Source organism: Neovison vison, chromosome 5 (genome assembly GCF_020171115.1).
Source record: "Neovison vison isolate M4711 chromosome 5, ASM_NN_V1, whole genome shotgun sequence".
In the NCBI taxonomy this organism is placed as follows: domain Eukaryota; kingdom Metazoa; phylum Chordata; class Mammalia; order Carnivora; family Mustelidae; genus Neogale; species Neogale vison.
This window is the reverse complement of record NC_058095.1, coordinates 5,491,859-5,518,559: the sequence shown is the minus strand read 5'-3', so window position 1 is coordinate 5,518,559 and position 26,701 is coordinate 5,491,859. Positions and strand designations below refer to the sequence as shown.

Here is a 26,701-nt window from a genome sequence, read left to right as displayed (position 1 = left end):
GTTGTGAGGAGTCTGTGCAATGATTTATGCAAGAGCTGTGTAGACAATAACTTTGTTGCTGGCCTGTCCGGTTCCTCCTTCATTTAGACCAAGGTGAGAAGCAGACTCCACAGCTAAGACCAGCCAGGGTCATGGCCCTTGGCTGTCCTCTGCACACCCCCTGCCCTGCCACTGGACAGTAAAGGGCACTCGCCCAATGAGTTGGGCAGCCCCATGTGGCCCGGCTATTCCCCTCAGAAGACTTGTGAGTTGGGTCAAGCCCTCTAATCCCTCTGAACTTGACTTTACTCTTCTGTAAGACAGGATTAGTGCCTGCCCACCTTAGTGCCACTGAGTGGCGTGGGGTCGAATTACCAGTTCTTTTCTGTGGAGACCGGATGTTGCAGGCACGGGGGACCCCAGGGATCTCTGCCTGGTTGGCCCCTGCTCGCAAAGAACTCAGTCTGGACAAACCGAACTCTGTCCCAGCCCCCCAGGCATCCCTGCCCTCTTCCTATAGTTCTGACCATGGGTGATGACCTCCAGATCCATCCCAGGCCAGCAGCTCCATACCCGGGATCCTGTGCTATCCCCACATCGCATGGGCCCCTTGGGAAGCCCCTGCCCCGTCACCAGCGTTCCTGCTTAGTTGTGGCCCTCATCCCTCTCGTGGCAGACCTTGTCTGTAAGTTGTCTCAGCCTCCCCCACTCCCATCCAAGCTCCATCTGGCCTCGTCCTACACCCCCTCACGATGGGGCTCTCACCAGGTCACATGGCCCCCTGCTTTCCATCCCACCAAGGCTGCCAAGAGCCTCGCCACTCCCAGCCTCCCACTCCTCTTCTCCACGGCCCTTTCACCGTCTTCATCCGTGCACCTGCGGTGCTCCCAGATGTGGCTCAGGCTTTCCCTCCCAGACTCCCTGGGCGTTCATCGCTCCCCGTACGCTGAGAAGGGACCCTCTGCTCCCTGTACCTCTGCGTACATGCCTTGGTTCTGAGACCACTCGTGTCTCCTGGTGCTCCTTATGAGTGGGGAGTAGTCAACCAGACCTCGGTCCAAGTGCCCAGGTGATTGGAGGGACGGGATGGAAGGACAGGTGGTTCCTGCCCCGTTGGACACTGGACTGAAAGCTCCGACCCTTGTACCCGCCGCCGCCCCAAGAGCCTCCTGTTGGAGATCTCTGCACATTGGTAATTATTGAGTCTCAGTCATGGGCACAGGAATGTTCATGATCCCCTCTAATTCTGTATATGTTTAAAATCTCTCGGGCCGCCTGGGTGGCTCAGACGGAGTCCTGGGATCGAATCCCACAACAGGCTCCCTGATCAGCAGGGAGTCTGCTTCTCCCTCTCCCTCTGCTCTTCACCCCACTCTCCTACTCTCTCTCTCAAATAAATACGTAAAATCTTTAAAAAAAAAATAAAATAAAATCTCTGTTAAAAAAAATTAGGGACGCATGAGTGGCTCAGTTGGTTGAGCGTCTGACTCTTGGTTTCGGCTCAGGTCATGCTCTCAGGGGTGTGAGACGGAGCCCCGTACCAGGCTCCATGTCATTGTGGAGTCAGCTTCAGATTCTCCCTCTCCCTCTGCTTCTCCCCCACCCCTAGAGTGCTCTCTCTCTCTCTCTCTCTCTCTCTCTCTAAAATAAATAAATAAAATATTGAAAAAAAAAAAAATCAGGTGCCCCTGGCTGGCTCAGTCAGTAGAGCATGTGACTCTTTTTTTTTTTTTTTTTTTAAGATTTTTATTTGTGTGACACAGAGAGGGAACACAAGCGGGGACGAGAGGAGAAGCAGGCTTCTGGTTGAGCAGGGAGCCCAATGCAGGCCTCAATCCCAGGGCTCAATCCCAGGACCCCAGGATCATGATCTGAGCCAAAGGCAGATGCACTTAACGACTGAGCCACCCAGGCGCTCCTGAGCATGTGATTCTTAATCTCAGGTCATGAGTTCAAACTCCACGTTGGGCGTGGAGCCTACTTAAAAAAAAAAAAAAAAAGTTTGGGGCGCCTGGGTGGCTCAGCGGGTTAAAGCCTCTGCCTTCGGCCCAGGTCATAATCCCAGGGTCCTGGGATCGAGCCCCGCATCGGGCTCTCTGCTCAGTGCAGAGCCTGCTTCTCTCTCTCTCTCTCTGCCTGCCACTCTGCCTACTTGTGTTCTCTGTCAAATAAATAAAATCTTGGGCGCCTGGGTGGCTCAGTGGGTTGAGCCGCTGCCTTCGGCTCAGGTCATGCTCTCAGGGTCCTGGGATCGAGTCCCGCATCGGGCTCTCTGCTCCGCAGGGAGCCCGCTTCCTCCTCTCTCTCTCTTTGCCTGCTTGTGATCTCTCTCTGTCAAATAAATAAAATAAAACCTTTAAAAAAAAAAAAAAGTTTAAAAATAAATAAATAAAATCTTAAAAAAAAAAAAAGTTCTTTTAATTAAAAAAATAAAAAATAAAGGCCTGTCGAGCCAGAAAAAAGAATGAGGAAGATCTCCAGGGACAGATTCAGAGTAATCTCGAGGAGAGAGAAAATGAAAAGGGCAAGGTGCAGAAACGGCATGTAATATGATGCCTTTTGTGAAGAAAGGGAGCAAACACAAAAATAAGAAAAGAGACAAAAGAATAAAATCTAAGAAATTAAGAAAATTCCCTAATATTAAATTTGAATCAGAAACATCAATACGAACGCATGATTCAAAAAAATTTTCTAGGGCGCCTGGGTGGCTCAGTGGGTTAAAGCCTCTGCCTTTGGCTCAGGTCATGATCCCAGGTTCCTGGGATGGAGCCCGGCATGCATCGGCTCTCTGCTCAGTGGGGAGCCTGCTTCCTCCTCTCTCTCTGCCTGCCTCTCTGCCTACTTGTGATCTCTCTGTCAAAAAAATCTCCTAGCCATGTCAGTTGAGAGGACCCAGCGTGATGGCCCCCAATAACAGTTAAGATTTTTTTTATTTCTTTATTTGAGAGAGAGAGAGAGAGAACAAGCGAGAACGTGAGCAGAGGGGGAGGCAGAAGGGAGAGGGAGAAGCAGACTCCCCGCTGAGCAGGGAGCCCCCTGCTCCTTAGAGAAAGGAACCTTCCACCCCGAAAGCTAAGTGGGACTAGAGCGGGTTGTTCCGGAAAGCAAGGAAGACTAGCAGGAGTGTTTCAAAGGTCAGTCAAGCTGGTGTAAAGGCTCTCCCAATGGCCAAATGTGATGAAAATCGAACTTTCAGAAAGAATGCAGTTATTTGTCAAAAAGGAAAAGAACCCTTGTTCTCTGTCCACTTCTACTCACAACACCCACAAAACACTTCTGACACCAGACGTGTGGGCTTTCCACTTCATGTAATTCTGACACCAACGACCTGTAGTTTGTAGGAGATTCGCCCCACCCCCTCTCGAATGCTAATTGCAGGGCGGGGCCTCTGGTACTTCGGACCAACTGGCTATAAATTGGGGGTTCCCATGATCCGCTCCAAGACTCAGTAATTTGCTAGAATGCCTCACAGAACTCAGGAAAACAGTTTACTTCATGGATTACTGGTTTATAAAAGGATCCAACCAAGGCAGAGCCAGACAGACGAGAGGCATAGGGGCTGGGTAGGGAGCCAGGGGCTTGGAGCTTCCATGCCTTCTCTGGACACAGCAGGCCAGGTGTTCAGCAACCTCGAAGCTCTTCGAACCCCCTTGGGTTAGGATTTTCATGACGGCGTCATTACTCCACATAATGGATTAAATCATTGGCTATTGGTGATGGAACTCAATCTCCACCCCATCCCCTCTCTCCAGAGGTCCATGAGGGCAGGGGTAGGGGTGGGGGGGCGTTGAGACTGAAAGTTCCAACTCCAATCACGTGGTTGGTTCCCCTGACAACCAGCGCCCCCATCCTCCATGGCTTTCCAAAAGTCACCTCATCAACATAAACTCTGTGGTGGTTGAAAGGGGCCTGTTTTGAATAACAAAAGACACCCCTTTCACCTTTGGGGCCCCAGAGCGGCTCCAGGAGCTGTGGACAATGATCAAGTATAGATCTCTTCTATCCTGTCGTCACTGTACACGACTGAACAAACAAAAAATAATTCACGCAAAAAAAAAAAAAGTTATTCATGCATAGTATTAAAAAAAAAAAAAAAGAAAATATGGGCGCCTGGGTGGCTCAGTGGGTTAAGCCTCTGCTTTCGGCTCAGGTCATGATCCCAGGGTCCTGGAATCGAGCCCCGCATCGGGCTTTCTGCTCAGCAGGGAGCCTGCTTCCTCCTCTCTCTCTGCCTGCCTCTCTGCCTGCTTGTGATCTCTGTCTGTCAAATAAATTTTTTAAAAAATTAAAAAAGAAAATATGTATTGGCCGCCATGAGGGTAGAATATTACTCACTCTTTGCTCTGAAATTGATAGTTAAAAGAATTCGCCCTTTGGGCACTTCTTTTTTTTTTAATATTTTATTTATTTATTTGACAGACAGAGATCACAAGTAGGCAGAGAGGCAGGCAGAGAGTGAGAGGGGGAAGGAGGCTCACTGCTGAGCAGGGAGCCCGATGCGGGGCTGGATCCCAGGACCCTGAGATCATGACCCAAGCCGAAGGCAGAGGCTTTAACCCACTGAGCCACCCAGGCGCCCCTAAAAAGTTTTTTGAAAATTTTTTTTTCTACCTTGTTTGAGGAAAGCATCAGCATTCTAGAAACTGACTGGAAAGCAAAGTTTTTTGGTAAACGCACTGACACCTGTGGCTGCTCCTAGAACCTCCAGGTCCCCGACCTGAGCGGCAGCCACCAGCAGCGCTCCTGTCCTCCAGCCCCGCCCTCCAGCCCCACCATCCCGGGGGCAAACTGACTGGCCGGTTCTCCTCCTTAATGGGGTTGTGTGCAATTTGGAGTTTTTCATAAACCAGCACTCTTTTTTTTTTTTTTTTTAAAGATTTTATTTATTTATTTGACAGACAGAGATCACAAGTAGGCAGAGAGGCAGGCAGAGAGAGAGAGGGAAGCAGGCTTCCTGCTGAGCAGAGAGCCCGATGCGGGCCTCGATCCCAGGACCCTGAGATCATGACCTGAGCCGAAGGCAGACGCTTAACCGACTGAGTCACCCACGCACCCCTAAAGATTTTATTTTTAAATATTCTATAGCCCCAACATGGGGTTTCTGCACTGAGCCAGCCAGATGCCCCCTTAAAGTCCTATTTTAGGGGTGGTGGGTGGCTCAGTCAGTTAAGAGACTCTTGGTTTCTACTCAGGTCTTGATCTTAGGGTTGTGAGTTCAAGTCCCATGCTAGGCATGGAGCCTACTATTTTTTTTTTTTTTAAGATTTTATTTATTTATTTGTCAGAGAGAGAGAGGAACGAGAGTGAGCACAGGCAGACAGAGAGGCAGGCAGAGGCAGAGGGAGAAGCAGGCTCCCTGCCAAGCAAGGAGCCAGATGTGGGACTCGATCCCAGGACGCCGGGATCATGACCTGGGCTGAAGGCAGCTGCTTAACCAACTGAGCCACCCAGGTGTCCCAACATGGAGCCTACTTTAAAAAGTCATATCTTAGGTTTACATTTCAGACTTGTTCAATAAAATGCAAATAATAAAAAAAAAGGTAAAATAAAAGTTTCTATAACCCAAAAAGAAGCATTTATCCTGTATTTTGGGGGGGCTTGGGTTTTTTGGTTTTAATTTTAAGTATGCTCCACACCCACACCCACACCCAGTGTGGGTCTTAAACTCACAATCCCGAGATCTGGAGTTACCTTCTCTACTGACTGAGTCAACCATAGTCTACGTTTTTGGAGGCACATAGTTTCATTGAGGGAACTTCTATTTTTCTTTTTTAATCAGAAGGATAGCTTCTATTAAGGTAGAAACAGAAAATCACCATTCTTCAGCTTCCCAATTCAGGCAAAGATCCACAGGGTATGCTGACTAAAACCATTCAGGGATGGACACCTGGGTGGTTCAGTGGGTTAAGCCTCTGCCTTTGGCTCAGGTCATGATCTCAGGGTCCTGGGATCGAGCCCCACATTGGGCTCCCAGGGAGCCTGCTTCCCCCGCTCTGTCAAATAAGTAAATAAAATATTAAAAAAAAAAAAAAAACATTCAGGGAAAGTTCACTGGGAAGTGGGCAGGGTGACAAAGTCTCTTCACCCCCTCTAGCTTACTTCTTAATCACAAAGTAAATAGCATATTTTTACAATAGAGAGAGATGGCAGTCACTTCCTTAATAGTCACTAACAGTGATGGAGCTCCTATCCTGTGGCACCCAATAAAACACACCCAGCACCATCTAGGACCATCCTTGCCAAAAATGTTTTGCCTAAATCTAATCAGGCTTTTGGACACAACTTCCAGTTTGCAGGAAGCTTAAAAAAAAAAAAAAGTCCAATGACACCATGAGGAAGCAGTCAGACAAAATAGACAGAGGGACTTCTGCAGATCACTACTGGCCTGCCTCTTCAAAAGGTCAGCTGGGGGAGAGTAAGCAAGAAAGAGGGGTGCCCAAGTGGCTCAGGGGGTCAATGAAGCATCTGCCTTCCGCTCCAGTCATAATCTTGGGGTTCCTGGGATTAAATGCCTTGTCAGGCTCCCCACTCAGAAGGGAGTCTGCTTTTCTCTTCCCCTTCCCCTGCCCCATGCACTCAGTCTCTCTCTCTCAAATAAATAAATAAAATATCTTTAAAAAATAATAAATTGAATAAAGAAATAAATAAATAAATAAATCAAATGCAATGGATTGGACTCAAATTCAAAAAGAAACGATTTGGGGGCACCTGGGTGGCTCAGTGGGTTAAAGCCTCTGCCTTCGGCTCTGGTCATGATCTCAGGGTCCTGGGATCAAGCCCCGCATTGGGCTCTCTGCTCAGTGGGGAGTCTGCTTCCCCCTCTCTCTCTGCCTGCCTCTTTGCCTGCTTGTGATCTCTCTCTGTCAAACAAATAGATAAAATCTTTAAAAAAAAGAAAAGAAAAGAAACAGTCTTTAAAAGTTTAAAAAAAGGGGCGCCTGGGTGGCTCAGCAGGTTAAAGCCTCTGCCTTCAGCTCAGAGCATGATCCCAGGGTCCTGAGATCCAGCCCTGCTTCAGCAGGGAGCCTGCTTCCCCTTCTCTCTCTGCCTACCTCTCTGCCTACTTGTGACCTCTATCTGTCAAATAAATAAATAAAATCATAAAAAAAAAAAAAAAGTTTAAAAAAAGGAAACAGTTCCAACAGACATTTTTGGGACAACTAAGAAATTTTAATATGGACTGAATCATGGATAATAGAACATTCATTTTCATTTTCTTTTTTTTTTTTTTAAAGATTTTATTTATTTGTCAGAATGAGCACAGGCAGACAGAGTGGCAGGCAGAGGCAGATGGAGAAGCAGGCTCCCGCTGAGTGAGGAGCCCGATGTAGGACTCGATCCCAGGACTCTGGGATCATGACCTGAGCCGAAGGCAGTGGCTTAACCAACTGAGCCACCCAGACATCCCTCTTTTTCATTTTCTTAGGTGTGATAAAGTTATTGAGATTGTGGGGGACTCTTCTTGGGAGATATACACCTAGAATGTCGAGGGAAGAAATGTCATTGTCTCTTAAATTCAAATAAAAAGATACATAAATACGTAACAAATACATATAAAGCATATACGGCAAAATGTTAACTCTTGCCTCAGGTGGTAAAAAAATACAAGTGATCTCCTTTCAACTATTTTCGTATGTTTGCAAATATTCAAAATAAAAACTTGGAGGAAAGATGCTTTTTTCAAATTAAGAGTTCTTACTTTTTTCTTTGAGAGAGCGCGAGAGAGAGACAGTCCGCACATGTGCATGCAAGGTGGAGGAGGGGTGTAGAGGGAGGGACAGACTGTGCTGAACAGGGAGCCAGGCCTCTCTCTGGGCATGCCAGATATCACCACCCCTGAGATCATGACCCTGTGATCATGACCTGAGCCAAAATTAAGTCAGACGCTCAACCGAGTGAGCCACACAGGCACCCCTGGGGGGGGAAATAATTCAACAGGGATCTATTGAGCAATCCCCTAGCCCTGGGGAGAGACCGGGTGTCACAACTGTCCACCTGAGTGACATCTCCCTCAGTTAGAGAGGTGGTGGACAATGGGTCTCCAGAACGGTCACCAGACCGTTTTGATCACGTATCCACTATTGATCACTTACCTTGTTTATCTGTAGACGAATGTACCACTCTACAGTGAGTGATGCTCACCATCAAACTCTGGGTCATCTGGCACATCCCTGGAGAGTCTGGGATCCACTTGGGAGGACCATCGTAAAACCGAGGGTGCTTGGCTGGCTTCGCCAGTACAGCACGAGGCTCTTGATCTCAAGGCTGTGAGTTTAAGCCCCATGTTGGTCATAGAGCTTACTTTAAAAAAGAAGAAGGAGAAGGAGAAGAAGAAGAAGAAGAAGAAGAAGAAGAAGGAAGAGGAGGGGGGGGAGGAGGAGGGGGAGGGGGAAGAGAAGAAGAAGAAGGAAAGGAGAAGGAGGAGGAGAAAAAGAAGAAACAGGCAGTGTGTTTCATTTCTCCAGGTAGCCCTAGCCTCCCTAATCATGTTTAGAAGGGTCTGGCAATGAGGAAAGGAAGGGGCTCCTGAGCCCACTGAGTCCGTGGCATCACTGCCTCAGGGCCAGGGTCTCCTTCTCTGGGAGAGTGCCTCCATTCCCCACCCACAGCAGGGGTGTGTATCCCCTACCCAATCCCTCTAATGGACGGTGCTGGCAGGCTGCTCTCTGAGCGCCTACGTCCCTGAGTGGACTGCGCACCTGCTGAAGTAGCTCAGGTCTTCGGGGCACTTGTGCTCACCTGGCATGCCCAGACCTGCGTGCCTCCGCCAAACTGGGGCTCCTGCCACAGTGCTCGCAAGTCCAGGAGCCAGTCCCTCTAAGTAGTTGGCCTGAGCAGAGGAGCTCTCAAAGGCCACTGGGCAAGCCGGCAAGGGTGACTGTGGCTCGAACAGTTGCAGGGAGCACTCATGTGTCCCTGGCACTTCCACATCAGGCCCCACCTGCTCCATGATCACTCTGAGAGCTGGCAGTGCACAAGCCTCTTTACAGAGGAGAGCGCTGACAGCTGGGAGGCTTTGCGGCCCTCCCATTGGGTTCAGGCGCACTTTCACTGAGCACCTGCTATCTGCCAGGCACTGTGCTAGGCGCTGGAAATAAAAAGATGGGCTAGAGAGCATCCTTCTCAGGTGCACAGTCTAGTGGGGAAGAGAAACCCCTAAACACATCATTTCAAACCAGTGTGGCAAATGAGTAGAAAAAGCCATGCCCTGGAGGTGGGGGCTGGCTACAGGGGCATATAATCCCACCAAGGGTGCAGGAAGGTCAAGGAGGCTCTCTGGAGCACGTGACATCAGCACCAGGCCTTCCAGTTGAAGAAGGATAAACCAGGTAGGTTGGGCGCAGGGGTAGGAGAATGGAGACATCCTGAGCAGAGGACCTGGCCTCCAGCAAAAGCATGGTGGCTCCAAGCTGCACGGCCTGGGCACTGGGGCTGCTAGCCATGGGGCATTGTGTGGCATCTGTTGGCAGGTGGGGCTAGAAAAGTAGACCAAGTTGGGGTCCTGGAGCAACTACAGAGGCTCCAGCTTGAACACGTGCAGCACTTGAAAGATCGCAGGCAGAGGACCGCAGGGGGCCAGATCTGTGAACCGCAATGTCCAGAACAACTGTAACAATTTGAGTGCCTACTCCATGTCAGGTCTGCTGGCCACTTCACGGGCATTACTCAAACGTCAAGGAGGTTTAAGTGCCTTGCCTGAGGACACTCAGGGAGGCAGTCCTTACTGGATCTCCCTCTAGACACACGTGGAGGCGGGTGAGGCCGAACGGACCCAGGGAATGACAGATCGGGCTCAGGCATCCTTGGGCCCGCCCGGGCACCGGCACCGGACGAAAGCCACGCGCACGGTCGATGGCCGTCGGGGCAGCGGGGCTGCTCACCGCCTTGAGTCCGGAGGTGGGTGGGCAGCCAAGAGGCCACCCCCGGCCAGAGGCAGCCGGGCACCCGACTCCGCAGCCTGGAGGGGTGGGGAGGCGCGGCGCCCTGGGCCGGCCCGGAGAGATGGGGGAGGCTCCTCCTCCGCCCCCGCCGCCGTCGGTCGGGGCGCAGGGGCTGGGCGCCCAGGGAGCCGCAGCCTTTTCCGGGGGGCGGGCCCGGCGGCGGCGGCGCCCCGGCTCCTGCCCCGACAGGTGCGCGCCGCGCGCAGGAATGCGGCGGGCCTGACTCACCAGCGCCTCCTTCCCACCTGCCGCCCGCCCCATAAAGCGGTCCCCTCCCCGCGGCCGCCGCCCGCCCTCCCCGCCACCCGCCCTCCGGACAGTCCCGGCTCGCCCGCGCGCTGCAGCCGGAGCGGCCGAGCGGAGCCCACCGCGGGGAGGGCGCCAGTCCGCGCCGAGGTAGGTCCGGCCTCCGACCGCGGCAGGCGCGGGGGGCTTGGGCGCGGGGCAGGGGGGCGGGACGGCGGGACAGTCGGGGGTCGCCGGGCTGCACCCCGCCCGCCCCTCCAGTGCCCCGGGGCCGCCTGTGCTGGGCGTCCGTTCTGGGAGCCTGGAGGCGAGGAGGGGAAAGTGAGTGCCCACTGCAGCCCGGCCAGCACATCCAGGGGCCCTTTTGGGAGGGCCGGGTGCCTTTTGTTTCCTCAGCTCTTCCCTTCCTAAAGGCTGCCAGGCCTTGGCCCCATCCTGCCCGGGGCAGCTGCCTGGGCTGCCAAGGTGTGCCCTGGGGGCAGCTGGGCGCAGAGGGGCCGTGGGGCCGGCTAAGGCTCTTGGCCCTGAGACCTCAGGACTAGGGAGAGAGGCCTGAGGGTTGGGTGGGTGTGCGGGAGAAGTGGGCAGAGGCTAGGCAGTGGCTGGCAGGCCTACTGGGCTGGGCCCACTGGGGTTTGCAAAGAAGGTGGGGGAGCAGCCACCTATGGGCAAAGGCTCTCCATGTTTGGCGAGGCCTTGCCTGCTGTGTACAGTGCCGCGGTCCGTCCATCTGTGGCCTGGGGAGTCCCTGACTCCCCTCTTGACCAAGCACAGCAGGGGCTGAGGTCTGGGGAGTCCCTGACTCTCCTTTTGGCCAAGTATACGCCTGCCCTCTTCCCAAAGTCGGTTCAGGACACGCTTCCTCCAGGAAGCTCTCCTGACCTCTTCAACAGCCATGGGGGCTATGCCCACCACTGACCCTCCTCAAGGGCTTGCCCCTTTCCCCCTCAGCCCCTGGTGGCCCTCTGGCTGTGGTGCAGGGACTTCCGATTCCGATGGCTTCTGACAGCAGGGCTGGGCTCCTTCCCACCCCAGCACGGCCTTGCCACACCCTGAGCCCACGGATCTGACAGAGCTGGAAGTGAAGGCTGAGGGTCTCTCTCCATCCTGAGGGCTGAGAGGAGAGAGACAGCTGGGGGACAGCGGGGGACAGAAGAGAGACAGCTGGGGGACAGTGGGGAAAGCGTGCCTGTCTCCTGGGCCCCGATTTCCTTGTGTGACAGAGCTGCTGAGGGGCCCAGGAGATGGGAAAGCGGGGGTCCTGTGGGATGGGAGGAAGCCTGGTTCTGGGAGAGCCCCCAGGGTGGCCGGGACCGTTCATGTCCTGAGCACCTGGCCCAGCCTGTGGCCACAACCTCCAGGAAACGCATCAGCCTAACTTTTCTGTGAAATCTCCTTGTTTTTAAACTTTTTAAACCCAAGTTGGAGTCAAACAAAAACACTCTTGAGTGCATAGCTCGCCCCCTAACTGCCATCTTAGGGTTTCTGAGGATGACAAAGAGGTTAAATGGGGGCAGGTCTGGACTGCCCTGGTCCTGTCCAGGCTCCCACACTGCTGGCCGGAGGATGAGGCGCCCCGGCAGCCTTGTGCCCCATCTCTATCTCCTCATCTGGGAAATAGGGGTATCATGGTCATCTCCCACCCAGTTCCTGCGTAGATGACACGGCCATCACGTGGGTGAAGTGCTGGGCACGAGCCTGCTCTGTGCCCAGCCCGGGAGGGTGAGTAAGAGCCGGGCTTGGCCCTCCAGTGCCAGTACCTGCATGCATAATGGTGCCCCGGGGAGGTCCCAGTCTGTGGCCCTTATTGTGCAGCGTGTGGGCGTGGTGCCTACACCCCAAGGCTGCGGGAAAGTCATTTCCCCCAGAAAGCCGCCCCCGCCTTGGCTGGCTCAGGGCTTCCTTACCTTAGGCCCCTCTGAGATGACAGTTCCTCCCAGCCTCTGGATGTTTGGGGGCTGCTGGTGGCCTCCTGGGAGGGACATGGCTCAGAGGGAGGGAGGAAGTACCTTCCTGCCCCCTTCCACAGGCTTCCCCAACCCTTAAAGGGAAGTTTAATGGGGAAGCCTTAGCTGCTGCTGCCCACAGGCCGGGAACTGAGGAGTGGTCCCAGGAGAAGGAACCCGTGAGCATGCCGGGGGACTGGTCCTGGACAAAGAAGCCGGGGCTTTGACATCTGTCCTCCGCTCTGCAGGCCTGGTGGCTCTGCCCAGTTCCTTCTCTTCCCAAGGCAGCAGGCCACCCGTCTTTTAAAAGGCCTCAGGGTTGTCAGTGCCTGCCCCGAAGGTCACTGAGGAGATGAGACAGGGTAGTAGTGAGCCAGAGGCAGGCGCCTTCCTGGGGAGACTGGCACAGGGAGAGTGTGTTTGTGTGTGTGTGTGTGTGTGTGTGTGAGAGAGAGAGAGAGAGAGAGAGAAAGAGGGCAGGAGGGGTATGTAATGTAGCTCCAGGTTGACTTCTGAAAAGATGATCTGCTCAGGGACCCAGAAAACTCAACTCTGGAGCAGGCAGGGTAGGGGGTTGGGCAGGGGACCCCACCAGTGAGGGGCCAGGGTGTCATTGCAGAGCCAAGCTGGGCACAGCCAGCTCCCACCTCCCCTCTGCAGGCCCCAGATCCTGGGAGGGCCCCCCTCCCCCTGGCCACAGCACCTTCATCAAAGGGCCGTGAGGCCACAACAAGCAGGGGATGGAAGGGTAAAGCCAGGCCCTCAAGGGGTGGCCTCCTGTTGGGTGAGACCTGACCCAGGCCCACTGGGATCTGAGAGGCAAAGGCAGAATAAGCCTCGCCCTGCTCTCCACGAGATCAGCATAGAAGCCCCTGGCATGGGGACACGCTCAGAGCCCCCAGTCCTCAATGGTGCCAGGGTGGGGCATCCCAGGGCAGGATGCAGGCCCGCAGCGCATCTTAGCCACTCCCGAGACGGCAAGAGGAGCTGCGGCGGGGCGGGATACCTGGACCCCACCGCTTGCAGGCTGGGTAGCCTTGGAACATCACTGACACTGTCTGAGCCTCAGTTTCCAGCCCTGTGTGGTGGGAGCGCTAGAGCTGTGGCCGGCAGGGCCGCGGGCTGTGGAACGTCTTCCGTCAGCTCTGGCTGTTACACAGGAGGAAGAGGATGGCACGACCCAGCCCCAGCCGCTGGAGCCGGCTGCTTCTGCTGGCCGTCGCGCTGGGCGCCAGCTTCCCGGGGGAAATGGGTGAGTGGGTCTGGCACACGTCTGCAGCACCCTTCTGGGCGGGGGCTCCCCTTTCGAGGTACTGCCCTTCCACGGAGGCCAGCCACAGGGTGTCTTTCCCCTGACGCTCACTTGGCCACTCAACAAACAGCCAGGGCCCGCTGCGAGGGCTGGGGAGCGCGAGGGCTGGGGAGCACGCGGCCCAGAGCCCCGGGGCAACCGCGCACTCGGGGATCTGAGGCACTCGCAGGTGTTTCTCATGGGAACTTGGAGGAGAGACCCATGACTCTCTTCCGGTCGGCTCCTACCACGGAAATTTGGCCTTCAGAACAGGCTGTGTTGGGGCGCCTGGGATAGGCCACGACGGAAACGTGGGCGATGCCGCAAGGCAGGGCTTCCCTGCCCCCACCAGGGCCAGTGTTAAACACTGACCACCCACCATCGCCTGGAGCCCGGGAGGCCCCCACCGTGTATACTGAGTGTACACAGTAGGTCCTCACTGTGATTTTTTTTATTACAAATTTTCTTTTTTTTTAAGATTTTATTTATTTATTTGAGAGAGACAGAGCACCTGTGAGCACGAATCGGGGGGCAAGGGGCAGAGGGAAGCAGACTCCCCACTGAGCAGGGAGCCCGATGCGGGGCTCGATCCCAGGACTCCAGGGTGATGACCTGAGCCCAAGGCAGACGCTTCACCAACTGACCCACCCAGGCATCCCCCTCGCTGTGATTTTAACTGAGCAGAACCAAAGGGAATCCTTGTAACCCTTCGGGAAACTCCGAAGTTTTCTTTCACTCATTTACTAACACTTTTTTGTGTGCGGGGCTTGGGTGGAGACTGGAAACAGCAATAAGCAAGACAGACACAGTCCCCTGTGCCCTGGAGGAGCAGGGGAGGGATGGCCAGGGTGTCCCCACTAGCAAATGGGCCAGCCCCGCACCATCCTGGCTTGAGTGGAAAGCTCAGGTGTGAGACCCGGCTCTGCCCTGGCCACGCCGGGCGGACAGACCACCTACCCACCGGCCTCCGCTTCCTCCTCCGTAAAGCAGGAGAGAACCCCTGCCTCTCTCCAGTGCTCACGGGAAAGGTCTTGGCCCCTGGTGAGGTTCATCTCACTGGGTCCGCTCGTCTCTGCCTTCCAGCGAACCACTGCAAGAGGGCCCAGGTGAAGAGCTGCACCGAGTGCATCCGCGTGGACAGGGAATGCGCCTACTGCACGGACGAGGTGAGCCTCCGTCGCCTGCCCACCTTCCTGAGCCCAGTCCCAACGCGGCTGCCCCACCCCGCCGTGCCCCACCCCGCGCTCTGGCCCAGTCCACACCTGCCGCACCCTCGGCCCAGCCTCAGGCCAGGCGGGTGTGGAACAGGCAAGGGTCAGGAGAGATCCAGGGCTGGGACAGCCGGGGGATGGGCACTGGCCCCCCTGACCCCATCTCCTCTGGCCAGATGTTCAAGGACCGGCGCTGCAACACCCAGGCAGAGCTGCTGGCTGCGGGCTGCCGGTGGGAGAGCCTGGTGGTCATGGAGAGCAGCTTCGAGATCACAGAGGTGCCCGGAGTGGGGGTCAAGGGAAGCGGGCCGGCCCATGCTCGAGGCCGGCTGTCTACAGGGGTCCGCCGTGTCCGCTGGCTGGGCTGAGAGGCTCCCCATCAGATCTCTGGAGTGACCCTCCAGCCTCCCCTGTCCCCCTCCCCTGGACACAGGACACCCAGATCAACACGAACCTGCAGCGCAGCCAGGTGTCACCCCAGGGGCTACGGGTCCGGCTGCGGCCCGGCGAGGAGCAGCACTTTGAGATGAAGGTGTTCGAGCCCGAGAAGAGCCCGATGGACCTGTACATCCTCATGGACTTCTCCAACTCCATGTCCGACGATCTGGACAACCTCAAGCAGATGGGGGAGAGACTGGGTATGGCTGGGCCAGCACAGAGGACAGTGGGGTGGGGAGCGGAGAGGGTGGCCTCATCTTGCTGGCTGGGCCCCTGCTTGGAGGGCCTGGGCTCAGGATGGCTACAGCCATGCCACAAGGAAGGATAGGATATCTGAACCCCCCAAGAATTCCCTCCCCTCCCATTCTGAGGCAGGGGCCCAGCCAGACCCCACTAACCACTCAAGACTTCGGAAAAGGCCCAGCTGGGTGGGCAACAGAACCATCTGGCCCCTACAGGGAGCATACCCGGGGCCGTGAGGCCAAGACTCTGCCCCAGCTCTTCTCCAGTTCCCTCCCTTGCTGTCCCCTCCCTTGCTCCATGCGTGACTCTGCCCCCGACCCCGAGTGCCATTTCCCTCATCTGTGAACAGGGAGAAGGGCTACTGTGAGCCTGAACTGATGTTCACACACGAGGTATTGACAGGAGGTTATTTTCCCTCTTCCTCCTTCTTGAGCCAGCCCCTGGCCCCCTCTGCTGATGGGGGTGGGGTGTTGGGGCTCAGTCCTCTCCTCTTTTTCCTGTTGAAATCCAGCCCAGGTCCTGAAGACGCTCACTGATGACTACACTATCGGATTTGGCAAGTTTGTGGACAAAGTCAGTGTCCCTCAGACAGACATGAGGCCTGAGAAGTGAGTGGCTGAAGGGCGCATGGGGGGCTCAGTTGGTGAAGCATCTGCCTTCGGCTCAGGTCATGATCCCGGGGTCCTGGGATGGAGCCCTGTGTCAGGGTCCCTGCTCAGGGGGGAGTCTGGGAGTCTGTTCCTCCCTCTCCCTATGACCCCCACCTCTCGCTTGCTTGCTGTCCAATGAATCAAAATCTTTCTAAAAAGCAAAATAAATAAAGTGCTCGCTTCGGCAGCACATACACTAAAATGGGAACGATACAGAGAAGATTAGCATAGCCCCTGCGCAAGGATGACAACGCACATTCGTGAAGCGTTCCTTATTTTTCATTTGCTTCCAGACTGTGGTTGACCATGGGTGTCTGAAAGCACAGATAAGGGGGGGACTTCTGCATATTAAATCATCACATTGTGCATTTTAAACATGTTACAGCTTTGTCAGTTCTGCCTCAGTAAAGCTGAGAAGAAAGCCAAGTTGAATAAATAAAATGAAATGAAATGAAATAAAGTAAAATAAAATAAAATAATAAAATAGTCTAAAAAAAAAGGATTGAGTGACCGAGTGATCAGGTGTCCCAGCCACAGGGCTCACCTCCTCTCAACCAGGCACTTACAAGTGTTCTGGTCGAAGCAGGCCAGTGGGACACTTTTAGAGAGGGTGGACACAGGATGGGCACAGGGTCTTCTCCCCTGACTCTGTCCCCCTCTCCCTCCGCCTCTGCCCAGGCTGAAGGAGCCCTGGCCCAACAGCGACCCCCCCTTCTCCTTCAAGAACGTCATCAGCCTGACAAACAACTTGGACGAGTTTCGTAATAAACTGCTAGGGGAGCGGATCTCAGGCAACCTGGACGCTCCTGAAGGAGGTTTTGATGCCATCCTGCAGGTGGCCGTGTGCACGGTAAGTGTCAGGGACAGCCCTGCCCACCCACATCAGGGCTGTGCTTCTCTGCAAGGGCTATGAGCTGCCCACCGGCCGGCTCTGTGGCCAGGCAATGACCCCCGGGCCCAAAGACAAGTTCAGACCCTCCAGGGAGTCCTCAGTTACAAGCCAGGCTGAGATGTGCTGGGATCCAAGGCCCCCCCAGCCTGAGTAGTCAGTCTGCTTTTGTACCAACCAGCAAAGCAGACGTGAATTCTGGGGTTCTGGAATCTTCCGTGCCCTAAAGCCAACCTACCCCCAATCTCCCTGCTAATGCCAGTCTTCCAGAATCCACAGTCTCGAACTGCACTGGGCAGCCGAAGAGGGTAGTTTTTACGTGCACGGTGATTTTTTCATTTTGAAAATAATATATCCATCGTATAAACAATTTGGAAAACAGCATAAATTGCCCATAATTTCATCACAACCAGCCAGCCAGTCACTTGGTACCCCACCAGCATATTTTTTTTTTTAAAGATTTTATTTATTTATTTGACAGAGAGAGATCACAAGTAGGCAGAGAGGCAGGCAGAGAGAGAGAGAGAGAGGAAAGCAGGCTCTCCGCTCAGCAGAGAGCCCGATGCGGGACTCGATCCCAGGACCCTGGGATCATGACCTGAGCCGAAGGCAGCGGCTTAACCCACTGAGCCACCCAGGCGCCCCCCACCAGCATATTTTGCACACTTTTCCTTACTTTATATAGCTGAAATCAGTATACTTATAATTCTGAAACTTACTTTTTCTTTAATTAACACTATCACAAGCATTTTCACTTGTAATACATAGTTTTCCAAATTATCTGTATATTTTTCTAACTGCCATGCACAGCTGTATCTATTTTAACTGGTCTTTTCTTGCCATTTATTTATTTATTTATTTATTTGGAAGAAAGAGAGAGAGCACAACCAGGGAGAGCTGCAGAGGGAGAGGTAGAAGCAGGCTCCCCCGCTGAGCAGGGAGCTTGACGTGGGGCTCCATCCCAGGACTCTGGGACCATGACCCGAGCCAAAGACAGACACTCAAAAGACTAAGCCACCCAGGTGCCCCTAACCAGACTTTTCGTTCACCAGTTGCATGTATGCATTTTCCCATGCAGTTAAAATATTCCCACAGGGGTGTCTGGGGGGCTCAGTCTTTAAGCAGCTACCTTTGGCTCAGGTCACGGTGTCAGGGTCCTGGGATCAAGTCCCGCATGGGGCTCCTTGCTCGGCTGGAAGCCTGCTTCTCCCTCTCCCACTTCCCCTGCTTGTGTTCACTCTCACTGTTTCTTTCTCTCTGCCAAATATATAAATAAAAAAAATCTTTAAAAAAAAAATCAATGAAACAAGATGGGATCGGGAGGGAGACAAACCATAAGAGACTCTTAATCTCATGAAACAGACTGAGGATTGCTGGGGGGCGGTGGGGGAGGGATAAGGTGGCTGGTGATGGACGTTGGGGAGGGTATGTGCTATGGTCAGTGCTGTGAAATGTGTAAGCCTGATGCTTCACAGACCTGTACCCTTGGGGCAAATAATACATTATATGTTAATAAAAATAATTTTTTAAAAATCAAATTTAAAAAAAGAAAGAAAGAAATATTCCCGCAGAGTAACTGTGAAGCCTTGGGAGGCCAGTCAGATGACGCTGGCTCGGGTCTTGCGTGGTGACCACTGTGTGCACAGAGCCCGTCCGCATCCGTCCCCGATCCTGGTCGCAGCTTTCTGCCACCCACGAGCTGTTGGTCACATGGCCCCTGACGGGAGCACCTGCGGCTCAGCTGAGCTCGTGCTGGGTCCTGTTCTCTCTGTCACACTCTGCACTGCGACGTCCGTCCTCAGCAGGCGGCCTGCTCCATGGGCCTCCCCACTGCTTGTCGTTCCCAGAGGGACATTGGCTGGCGCCCCGACAGCACGCACGTGCTGGTGTTCTCCACCGAGTCCGCTTTCCACTACGAGGCGGACGGCGCCAACGTGCTGGCGGGCATCCTGAGCCGCAACGACGAGGCGTGCCACCTGGACTCCTCGGGCACCTACACGCAGTACAAGACGCAGGACTACCCGTCCGTGCCCACGCTGGTGCGCCTGCTGGGCAAGCACAACATCATCCCCATCTTCGCCGTCACCAACTACTCCTACAGCTATTATGAGGTGCGGGGTTGAGGCCTCCCGGGGCCAGAGGGGGGCAGGAGGGGGCTGCGCGGGACTTCTCAGACGTGCTCCCTCCCTCCCTCCCTCCCTCCCCTCCTTCCAGCTCTTCCTTCTTTCCTTCCCAAAGCTTTTGGCTGCCCCAAGGGTGGACCCCGATGGGAAGGGGAGTTCAGGTGCCCATCCCCCTACCCCACTCCCAAGCGAGTAGGGGTGAGGAGGGCAGGCTCCAGAGCACACCAGGCCTTCAGGGAGGATAACGGCAAAGCTCCTGTCCGCATTCCGTGAGGTGAGACTTGTGGAGGACTTAGGCCCGGGCTGGCACTCTCCCCCACAGAAGCTGCACACGTACTTCCCCGTCTCCTCGCTGGGAGTGCTCCAGGAGGACTCCTCCAACATCGTGGACTTGCTGCAGGAAGCCTTCCAGGTGAGGCCCGAGCGCGGCCCCGGTCTGAGACCTTCAGGGGCAGGGCTGGAGAGGAGGCAGAGTGGGCAAAGGATGGCTCAGGTGGAGGTTGAGAAGTAGGCCAGGCATGTGAGGAAGGGCTCTGCTGTTCCCTGGGGACCCTGAGATGCCCCCCCTGCCTTAGCCTGGCTCCAAGTTCCTGCGGGCTCTGCCACTCTGACCCCCCCACCAACTCCACCTCAGTCCTCCATGCGGAGTTGGGGGGTGCTCAGCCAGACCAGGCCAGAGTGGGTGGCCAGGCTCCCCCTCCCAGACCGCTCATTGCTTGTCCTCCTCCAGCTCATTCGTTCCAACCTGGACATCCGGGCCCTGGAAAGCCCCCGAGGCCTGCGGACAGAGGTCACCTCTGCTATGTTTCAGAAGACAGACACTGGGTCCTTTCACATCAAGCGAGGGATACCAGTAGGCCTCTGTGGGGTTTTGGGTAGGGGAGGATGGGCACAAGGCCCTGCAAAGGGGGTGGGGGTGTCTGCCCGAGCAGGGGTCAAGAGCATCGCCTTTATAGGCTCCTGGCTGACCCTTGATCTTGGGGTCATGGGCATAGAGATTACTTAATAAAAAAAAAGATTGGTTTAAATAATAATAATAAAAAAGAGCGGTGCCGTCAGAGTCAGACAGGCCTGGGTTCGAAGCCCCCTGGGTTAACCACTTGGGTGACCTGGGCGCCTTTCTAGCTTGTCCTCGTCTGCGGAATGAGGATTAATCACAGAGCTCGGAGGGCTGCCTGGAGGAGGGAGTGGGCCACAGGTGCCTCTCATCAACATCCACGTGGCTGGGGTCTTTGCAGGGCACTTACCAGGTGCAGCTGCGGGCTATGGAGGCAGTGGACGGGACCCACGTGTGCCAGATGGGAGAGGAGGACCGGAAGGGCACCATTCATCTGAAGCCCTCCTTCTCGGACGGCCTCTGGATGGATGCCGGCATCATCTGCGACGTGTGCCCGTGTGAGCTGGTGCGATGCGGCCCTGCCAGGAGGGAGGGAAGGGCTAGCCCCCTGCCCGGGGAGGCCCCGGGGGGTGAAGCAGAGCCTCCGGGTGGCCGCATCTGCCTTGCGGGGTGCCCTGAGGGGCGGAGGCAGCAGAAGGGTCCAGGGGCCCTGTGACACCCGCCATGATCTCCTTCCAGCAAAAAGAGGAGCTTTCAGCTCGCTGCAACTACCACGGAGACTTCATGTGCGGGCACTGTGTGTGCAGCGAGGGCTGGTGAGTGCGCGGGAGGCCCCGGCCGCTGCAAGGCTCTGACGTGGGCCGCACGGTGGACGCCCGGCTGAGGGCGGGATGGCGGATCACAAAAAGGCTTGGAAAGGGTCTTGCCCCATAGCGAGGTGACTCCAGCTCAAAGCGCTTTGAAATGCATAGACATAAAGGATGTTTCCGGGAAGAGGTGCAAGGATCAGGACAGTGGTGGCCAGCAGGGTGTGGGACTGGCTGATGGGGACACACACGAGAGGGACCCTTGCTTTTCACTTTATCCAACTGTGGTAGCCTTCTGAACCATGCGTACACGGGATCTGATCAGAAACGAGCTCATCGGGGCGCCTGGGTGGCTCAGTGGGTTAAGCCTCTGCCTTCGGCTCAGGTCATGGTCTCAGGGTCCTGGGATCGAGCCCCGCATCGGGCTCTCTGCTCAGCAGGGAGCCTGCTTCCCCCTCTCCCTCTGCCTGCCTCTCTGCCTATTTGTGATTTCTGTCTGTCAAATAAACAAATAAAATATTTTAAAAGAAAGAAAGAAAGAAAGAAGCTCACCGTAAGGATGGTGAGGGCTTTCAAACCTGTAAGACACTGAACAAGCGCATGAGGCTTGAGTTAGGGACACTGGGAGGGTCGTGGGAGGGACCGGCATTTGGGTCTCAGCTCAGGCAGGCACTGCTGTCTGTGTGACGTGGACCCTCGGAGGCCCTCTCAAAGCCTCAGCTTCCTCATCTGTATAATGGGTCGGCAAAAGCCCCAACCTTCCTCTCAGGCTGTGGGGAAGTAACTGGCTCCTTCTGCAGGAGCGGCAAGACCTGCAGCTGCTCCACGGGCTCGCTGAGCGACATAAAGCCTTGCCTGCGGGAGGGCGAGGACAAGCCGTGCTCCGGCCGTGGCGAATGCCAGTGCGGCCACTGCATCTGCTACGGAGAAGGCCGCTATGAGGGTCCGTTCTGCGAGTATGACAACTTCCAGTGTCCCCGTGCCTCCGGGGTCCTGTGTAATGGTGAGCTCAGTGGCCCCTGTGGCCAGTGTTGGGGGGGCTCAGGACACCAAGGGCGACCTGGGTATCCTGACCCGGGGGGAGGGCCAAGCCAGGAGTCAGAATCCCCAAGTTTGGACCTAGCCCCTCTCGTGGCTCCCCAGATGCCTCCCCTAAGTCCATCCCAGCCTGGACCTCCCTCCCCTCTACAAACTTGATGTCCAAGGCCCCTGTTCATGGTTCAGACTCTCCTCCTGAGGTCCTGCCATCTCTGCCCACCCTCAATGTCCAATGGGGGGGGTCCCAGTGCCGCAACAGTCCTCCCTCTCCCAGGAGATGGCACGTTTGCAGCAGGCAGGACCTGGGGGCCTGCGCCCACCACAGTCCCACAGGCTTTGTGCCTTGCAGCCAGGGCTTCCCAGCAGGGCAGGAGTCACGGAAACCATACAGAGGCCCCAAGAAGGATTGGGTGGTTGAATGGGGGAGAATCAACAAAAATCCAGCCCTCACATGCTTACTTAGCCCCAACTATCTTCTTGCCCCTGGAGGTCAAGCCCTTGCTTTCCTATCTTTCCTCCCTTCTTGCCTTTGTCTGTCATGTTTCCCCTTCAGTCCTCCACGTGGGAGTGGGCACAAAGAAAGGAAAGGATAACTGGGTGTATCTGGAGGAAGGCAGACATTTGGCACTGACAGAGCTGTGGGAGACGAGGGGAGGTGGAGGCTGCTGGAGAAGGAGGCAGGACCAGAATGCGGGGCTGTGGGTTCCAGTTCTAGCCGAGTCCCAACTTTTCTTAAAGGGCCAGAAAGAAAATATTTTTGGCTTTATGAGCTCTATGGTCTCTGCCACGACTACTCAGCTCTGCCACTGTAGCAGAAAGCAGCGATAGACAATATATTAACAAGTGAATGTGGCTCCATTCCAATAAAACTTCAGCAGAAGTAGGTAGTGAGTTGGATTTGGCCTGCAGGCTGTGGTTAATCAACGCTTATTCTGGTTTAAGGATAGTAGACTTCATCCTTCGGCTAAAGGGAGTCATTGGAGGGTTTGACTTCATTTTCAAGCTATTTGTATGTTAATCTTGTATCCAGCCACTTTGGTAAAAATCACTTATGAATGGGGCACCTCAGTGGCTCAGTCAGTTAAGCATCTGCCTTTGGCTCAGGTCATGATCTCGTGTCCTGGGATGGAGCCCTGTGTCGGGCTCCCTGCTCAGCAGGGAGTCTGCTTGTCCTTCTCCCTCTGCCCCTCCTTTCTGCCCATGCTCTCTCTGTCTCACTCTCAAATGAAATCTTAAAACAAAAAAAAGGGCATTATAACTTAGAAATATTTTTTAAACACTTATAAAACTTAGTAACTTATCTGTAGGTTCTTTTTGCTATTTTGCAACATGTCCCTAATATCTATTTTTTAAGATTTTATTTTTTTTTAAAGATTTTATTTATTTATTTGACAGAGAGAGATTACAAGTAGGCAGAGAGGCAGGTAGAGAGAGATCCAGGAGGAGGAAGCAGGCTCCCTGCTGAGCAGAGAGCCCGATGCGGGACTCGATCCCAGGACCCCGAGATCATGACCTGAGCCGAAGGCAGCGGCTTAACCCACTGAGCCACCCAGGCGCCAAAGATTTTATTTTTAAGTAATCTCTACACCCAATGTGGGGCTTGAACTTCCAACCCTGAGATCAAGAGTCCCCTGCTTCACTGACTGAGCCAGCCAGGCACCCCTTGTTCCTAACATTTAAAATAATAACAGTTTTACTTCTTCCTTTTCAATACTTACATGTTCTATTTCTTTTTCTTTTTTTTTTTTTTAACCTTACTGCATTGGCCAGAACTCCTTAGGCGTTCTTAAACCAGGGAGACACACGATTGGATTTGTGTTTTGGGATAATGACTCTGGCTATAGAGCGGAAAGTAGAAGACGAAATGGAATCAGAGAGATGGAGGGAAGGAGATTCCAAGAAAGTGAGGAAGAGAGGGATCAGCCCCTGACTGGAGAAATCCCAGCTCAGGCTGAGCAGCCACAGGCCCTCCCGGGCAGATGGGCAGCATGGACTGCAGGAGTGAATGTGGCTCTCCTCTCCTCTCCCTCCCCACTCTCTGCAGACCGGGGACGCTGCTCCATGGGCCAGTGTGCGTGTGAGCCTGGCTGGACAGGCTTGAGCTGTGACTGCCCTCTCAGCAATGCCACCTGCATTGACAGCAGCGGGGTAGGCAGGGGCACGAGGAGGGAGGGCAGGGTGGCAGAAGGGACCGTAGCCAGAATCACCTGCCCTCTTGGGCAGGGGTGGGAGCACCGGCGCCTCACCAGTGCCTCCTCTTGTTCTAGGGCATCTGTAACGGGCGTGGCTACTGCGAGTGTGGCCGCTGCCACTGTAACCAGCAGTCGCTCTACACGGACACCATCTGTGAGATCAACTACTCAGCGGTGAGGCCCACGTCACTGGGGTGGGGGCATGGGAAACTGAGGCACCGGGCAGGGCCGACAGGAGGCGCCGAGCCTGATGACAGAGGAGCCGGCCAGGGGTGTGAGTTAGGCTAAGGAGGGAGCCACAGTCCCCAACTCCCCTCCTCTCCCACCCAGATACGCCTGGGCCTCTGCGAGGACCTGCGCTCCTGTGTGCAGTGCCAAGCCTGGGGCACTGGTGAGAAGAAGGGCCGTATGTGTGAGGAATGCAGCTTCAAGGTCAAGATGGTGGATGAGCTCAAGACAGGTGTGAGGCAGAGCTGAGGACGGGGCTGCTAATAACCTAGGCAGAGGGCACCCGATGGGTAGGGGGTGTCGCTCAGCTGGGCAGGGCGGTGGCGCTGGGCAGGGGGCACACGATCCAGGTTGAGGTCATGCAGACCAGAGCGAGGGAAGCGATTGCAGACTGGGGAGAGGTCACAGAACGCAGACAGGACCCACAGACCCTGGCGGGAGGCCCAGCTGAGTAGGGACCGAAGAGTCCAGGGAGGGGGAGCCTGGCTTAGGCCGGGGGGCAGATAGTCAGGCCGGGATCTGAACACTGTAGAGGCACATAAATGGCCCAGGGGGGGCGCACAGTCTCCTCTCCTCTGGGTCAGATAAACGTTCTAGAAGCCAGGTTCCTGAGGGACGCCCAGGATGGGGAGGAGGGGGCACAGACTGGCAGCCTTTAGATGCTCCTGGGCAGGGACAGGGCAGCGCCCCAGCTCGGCCTGGCTCTGTGCCCCGGACCTTGCGTTCTCCCCCAGGAAGGGGCCTCCCCCCCACTGTGGGCACGGTGGGCCCCAGCGTAGAGAACGCCTCCCCAGGCCTGGGGCGCCCTGCTAACTGTCCATGGGCACAGCAGAGGAGGTGGTGGAGCACTGCTCCTTCCGGGACGAGGAGGACGACTGCACGTACAGCTACACGGTGGAGGGCGACGGCGCCCCCGGGCCCAACAGCACCGTCCTGGTGCACAAGAAGAAGGGTGAGCTGGCCGACGGGGCCGGTGGGTGGCCTGGCAGCCTCCAGTGGGGAGTGGGCAGTGCCCCCCTCCTTCTCTTCCTCCCCTGCCTCCGCAGACTGCCCACCCAGGTCCTTCTGGTGGCTCATCCCTCTGCTCCTCTTCCTCCTGCTGCTCCTGGCGCTGCTGCTGCTGCTGTGCTGGAAGTACTGCGCCTGCTGCAAGGTGGGGGCTCCTCGGGCCCGCCCCCCACACGGGGCCCTGCCCCATCCCCCACCGGGTCCCCACTTACCCCAGGGGGTCCCATCCCCCACGAGGGGCCCCATCCCCCACCGGGTCCCCACTTACCCCAGGGGGTCCCATCCCCCACGAGGGGCCCCATCCCCTGCCAGGGTCCCCACTTACCCCAGCCAGGGTCCCCACCCCTGCCAGAGTTCCCATCCCCCACCAGGTTCCCACCTCCCACCAGTGTCCCCCCTTACCCCAGGGGCACCACTCACCTGAGGGCCCCACCCCACCAAGGTCCTCATAGGTGACAGAGGCCAGGTGACCTCACGTCTTCTGCCTAGCTCTAGTGGCCTCCCCACCCCAGCCCTTTGCCTCTGCCAACCATCAGTGGCCAGAACCTGAGACGACTTGCTCTCAGGTCAGGCACATGTGAAGGGCCATGGGAGCCAACAGGGAAGAGAGGGCCTTGCCCGCCAGGAGCTGATAGTCTCACCGGTCAGAAGAGCTAAAAAGGCAGGAAAGCATGGAGGATGGCCCAGCACAGAATACTGAATCGTAGGAACAGAGAAGACACTGTGTAGTAGCCCCAGGATTGTGGGATATTAATGTATATTACAGAGAAAAAGACATCTATGATCAAGTACATTTGGGAAAGAGGCTTCTCTGCAGGACATCTCAGAGCCTTTGATCTAGCTATATGCATAGCGAAACACTAAGAGTGGCATGGGGAATGACATCAGTGCTTCTCAAATGGATTCGATCATAGATCCTTTACTTAAGAGACATTCTGGCAGGACCCATGGCACAAACTTTGAGAATCCTCTGCCCCCATCACCCTCTGTACTCACCCAGTATGCTCCACACCTAGACCCCTTCAACTTCTGTGATATCTTGGTGTCTGGGGAAGGCACTGTTGCCCCACTGGACCATTGGCATGGAGAGGGGGTTACCTGGAGGGGCTTCTGTGGGCTGAGGCAGCTGTCCCAGCCCTTATCCACCCCCCACCCTGTCTTCTAGGCTTGCCTGGCACTTCTCCCTTGCTGCAACCAAGGTATTGGCCCAGCACCTGCGGGGGTGGCAAGGGCTCTGACCGCTCCTTCTCCTAGATAGGGTAGAGGGGAAGTAGGGGCTGAGTCTGGAACAGAGGCAGTCTGGGGTCCCACCCAGAGTGGGTGTGGCAGGGAGGGTCTGGGGTGAGGCCCCATGTGGAGGACCCCGTCCCGCAGGTCACATGGTGGGCTTCAAGGAGGACCACTACATGCTACGGGAGAACCTGATGGCCTCGGACCACCTGGACACGCCCATGCTTCGCAGTGGGAACCTCAAGGGACGGGACATGGTCCGATGGAAAATCACCAACAATGTGCAGCGGCCTGGCTTTGCCAGCCATGCCTCCAGCACCAACCCCACAGAGCTGGGTGAGGAAGAGAGCTTGGCACTGTGACTCCCAGCAGTGTCCCTGGGGCTTGGGTCCCGGGTCCCATTC

The 26,701-nt window shown here is 55.5% G+C and overlaps 1 protein-coding gene and 1 non-coding gene across 7 annotated transcripts in view; both read left to right on the top strand.

Moving 5' to 3' along the window:
- Nucleotides 1-10,215: 10,215 nt before the first annotated feature.
- ITGB4 (integrin subunit beta 4) overlaps nt 10,216-26,701 on the top strand; it is a 30,673-nt gene continuing 14,187 nt past the window's right edge. For 2 of the 6 annotated variants that reach the window (XM_044247425.1, XM_044247424.1), the window contains exons 1-20: nt 10,216-10,316; nt 13,273-13,364; nt 14,487-14,569; nt 14,791-14,892; nt 15,048-15,252; nt 15,807-15,903; nt 16,624-16,795; nt 18,682-18,945; nt 19,280-19,369; nt 19,688-19,810; nt 20,196-20,360; nt 20,534-20,610; nt 21,402-21,604; nt 23,684-23,787; nt 23,907-24,005; nt 24,162-24,291; nt 24,889-25,011; nt 25,106-25,212; nt 26,233-26,266; nt 26,442-26,633. In XM_044247425.1, coding sequence (XP_044103360.1) covers nt 13,283-13,364; nt 14,487-14,569; nt 14,791-14,892; nt 15,048-15,252; nt 15,807-15,903; nt 16,624-16,795; nt 18,682-18,945; nt 19,280-19,369; nt 19,688-19,810; nt 20,196-20,360; nt 20,534-20,610; nt 21,402-21,604; nt 23,684-23,787; nt 23,907-24,005; nt 24,162-24,291; nt 24,889-25,011; nt 25,106-25,212; nt 26,233-26,266; nt 26,442-26,633 — 2,452 coding nt within the window. In that variant the 5' untranslated portion in view covers nt 10,216-10,316; nt 13,273-13,282. The remainder of the gene's footprint in view (nt 10,317-13,272; nt 13,365-14,486; nt 14,570-14,790; nt 14,893-15,047; nt 15,253-15,806; nt 15,904-16,623; nt 16,796-18,681; nt 18,946-19,279; nt 19,370-19,687; nt 19,811-20,195; nt 20,361-20,533; nt 20,611-21,401; nt 21,605-23,683; nt 23,788-23,906; nt 24,006-24,161; nt 24,292-24,888; nt 25,012-25,105; nt 25,213-26,232; nt 26,267-26,441; nt 26,634-26,701) is intronic. The other 4 variants (XM_044247423.1, XM_044247421.1, XM_044247426.1 and 1 more) reach the window with 3 other exon arrangements.
- On the top strand, nt 16,118-16,225 carry LOC122908028. Its single transcript, XR_006384832.1, has one exon. It is a non-coding gene; the product is annotated as a U6 spliceosomal RNA (small nuclear RNA).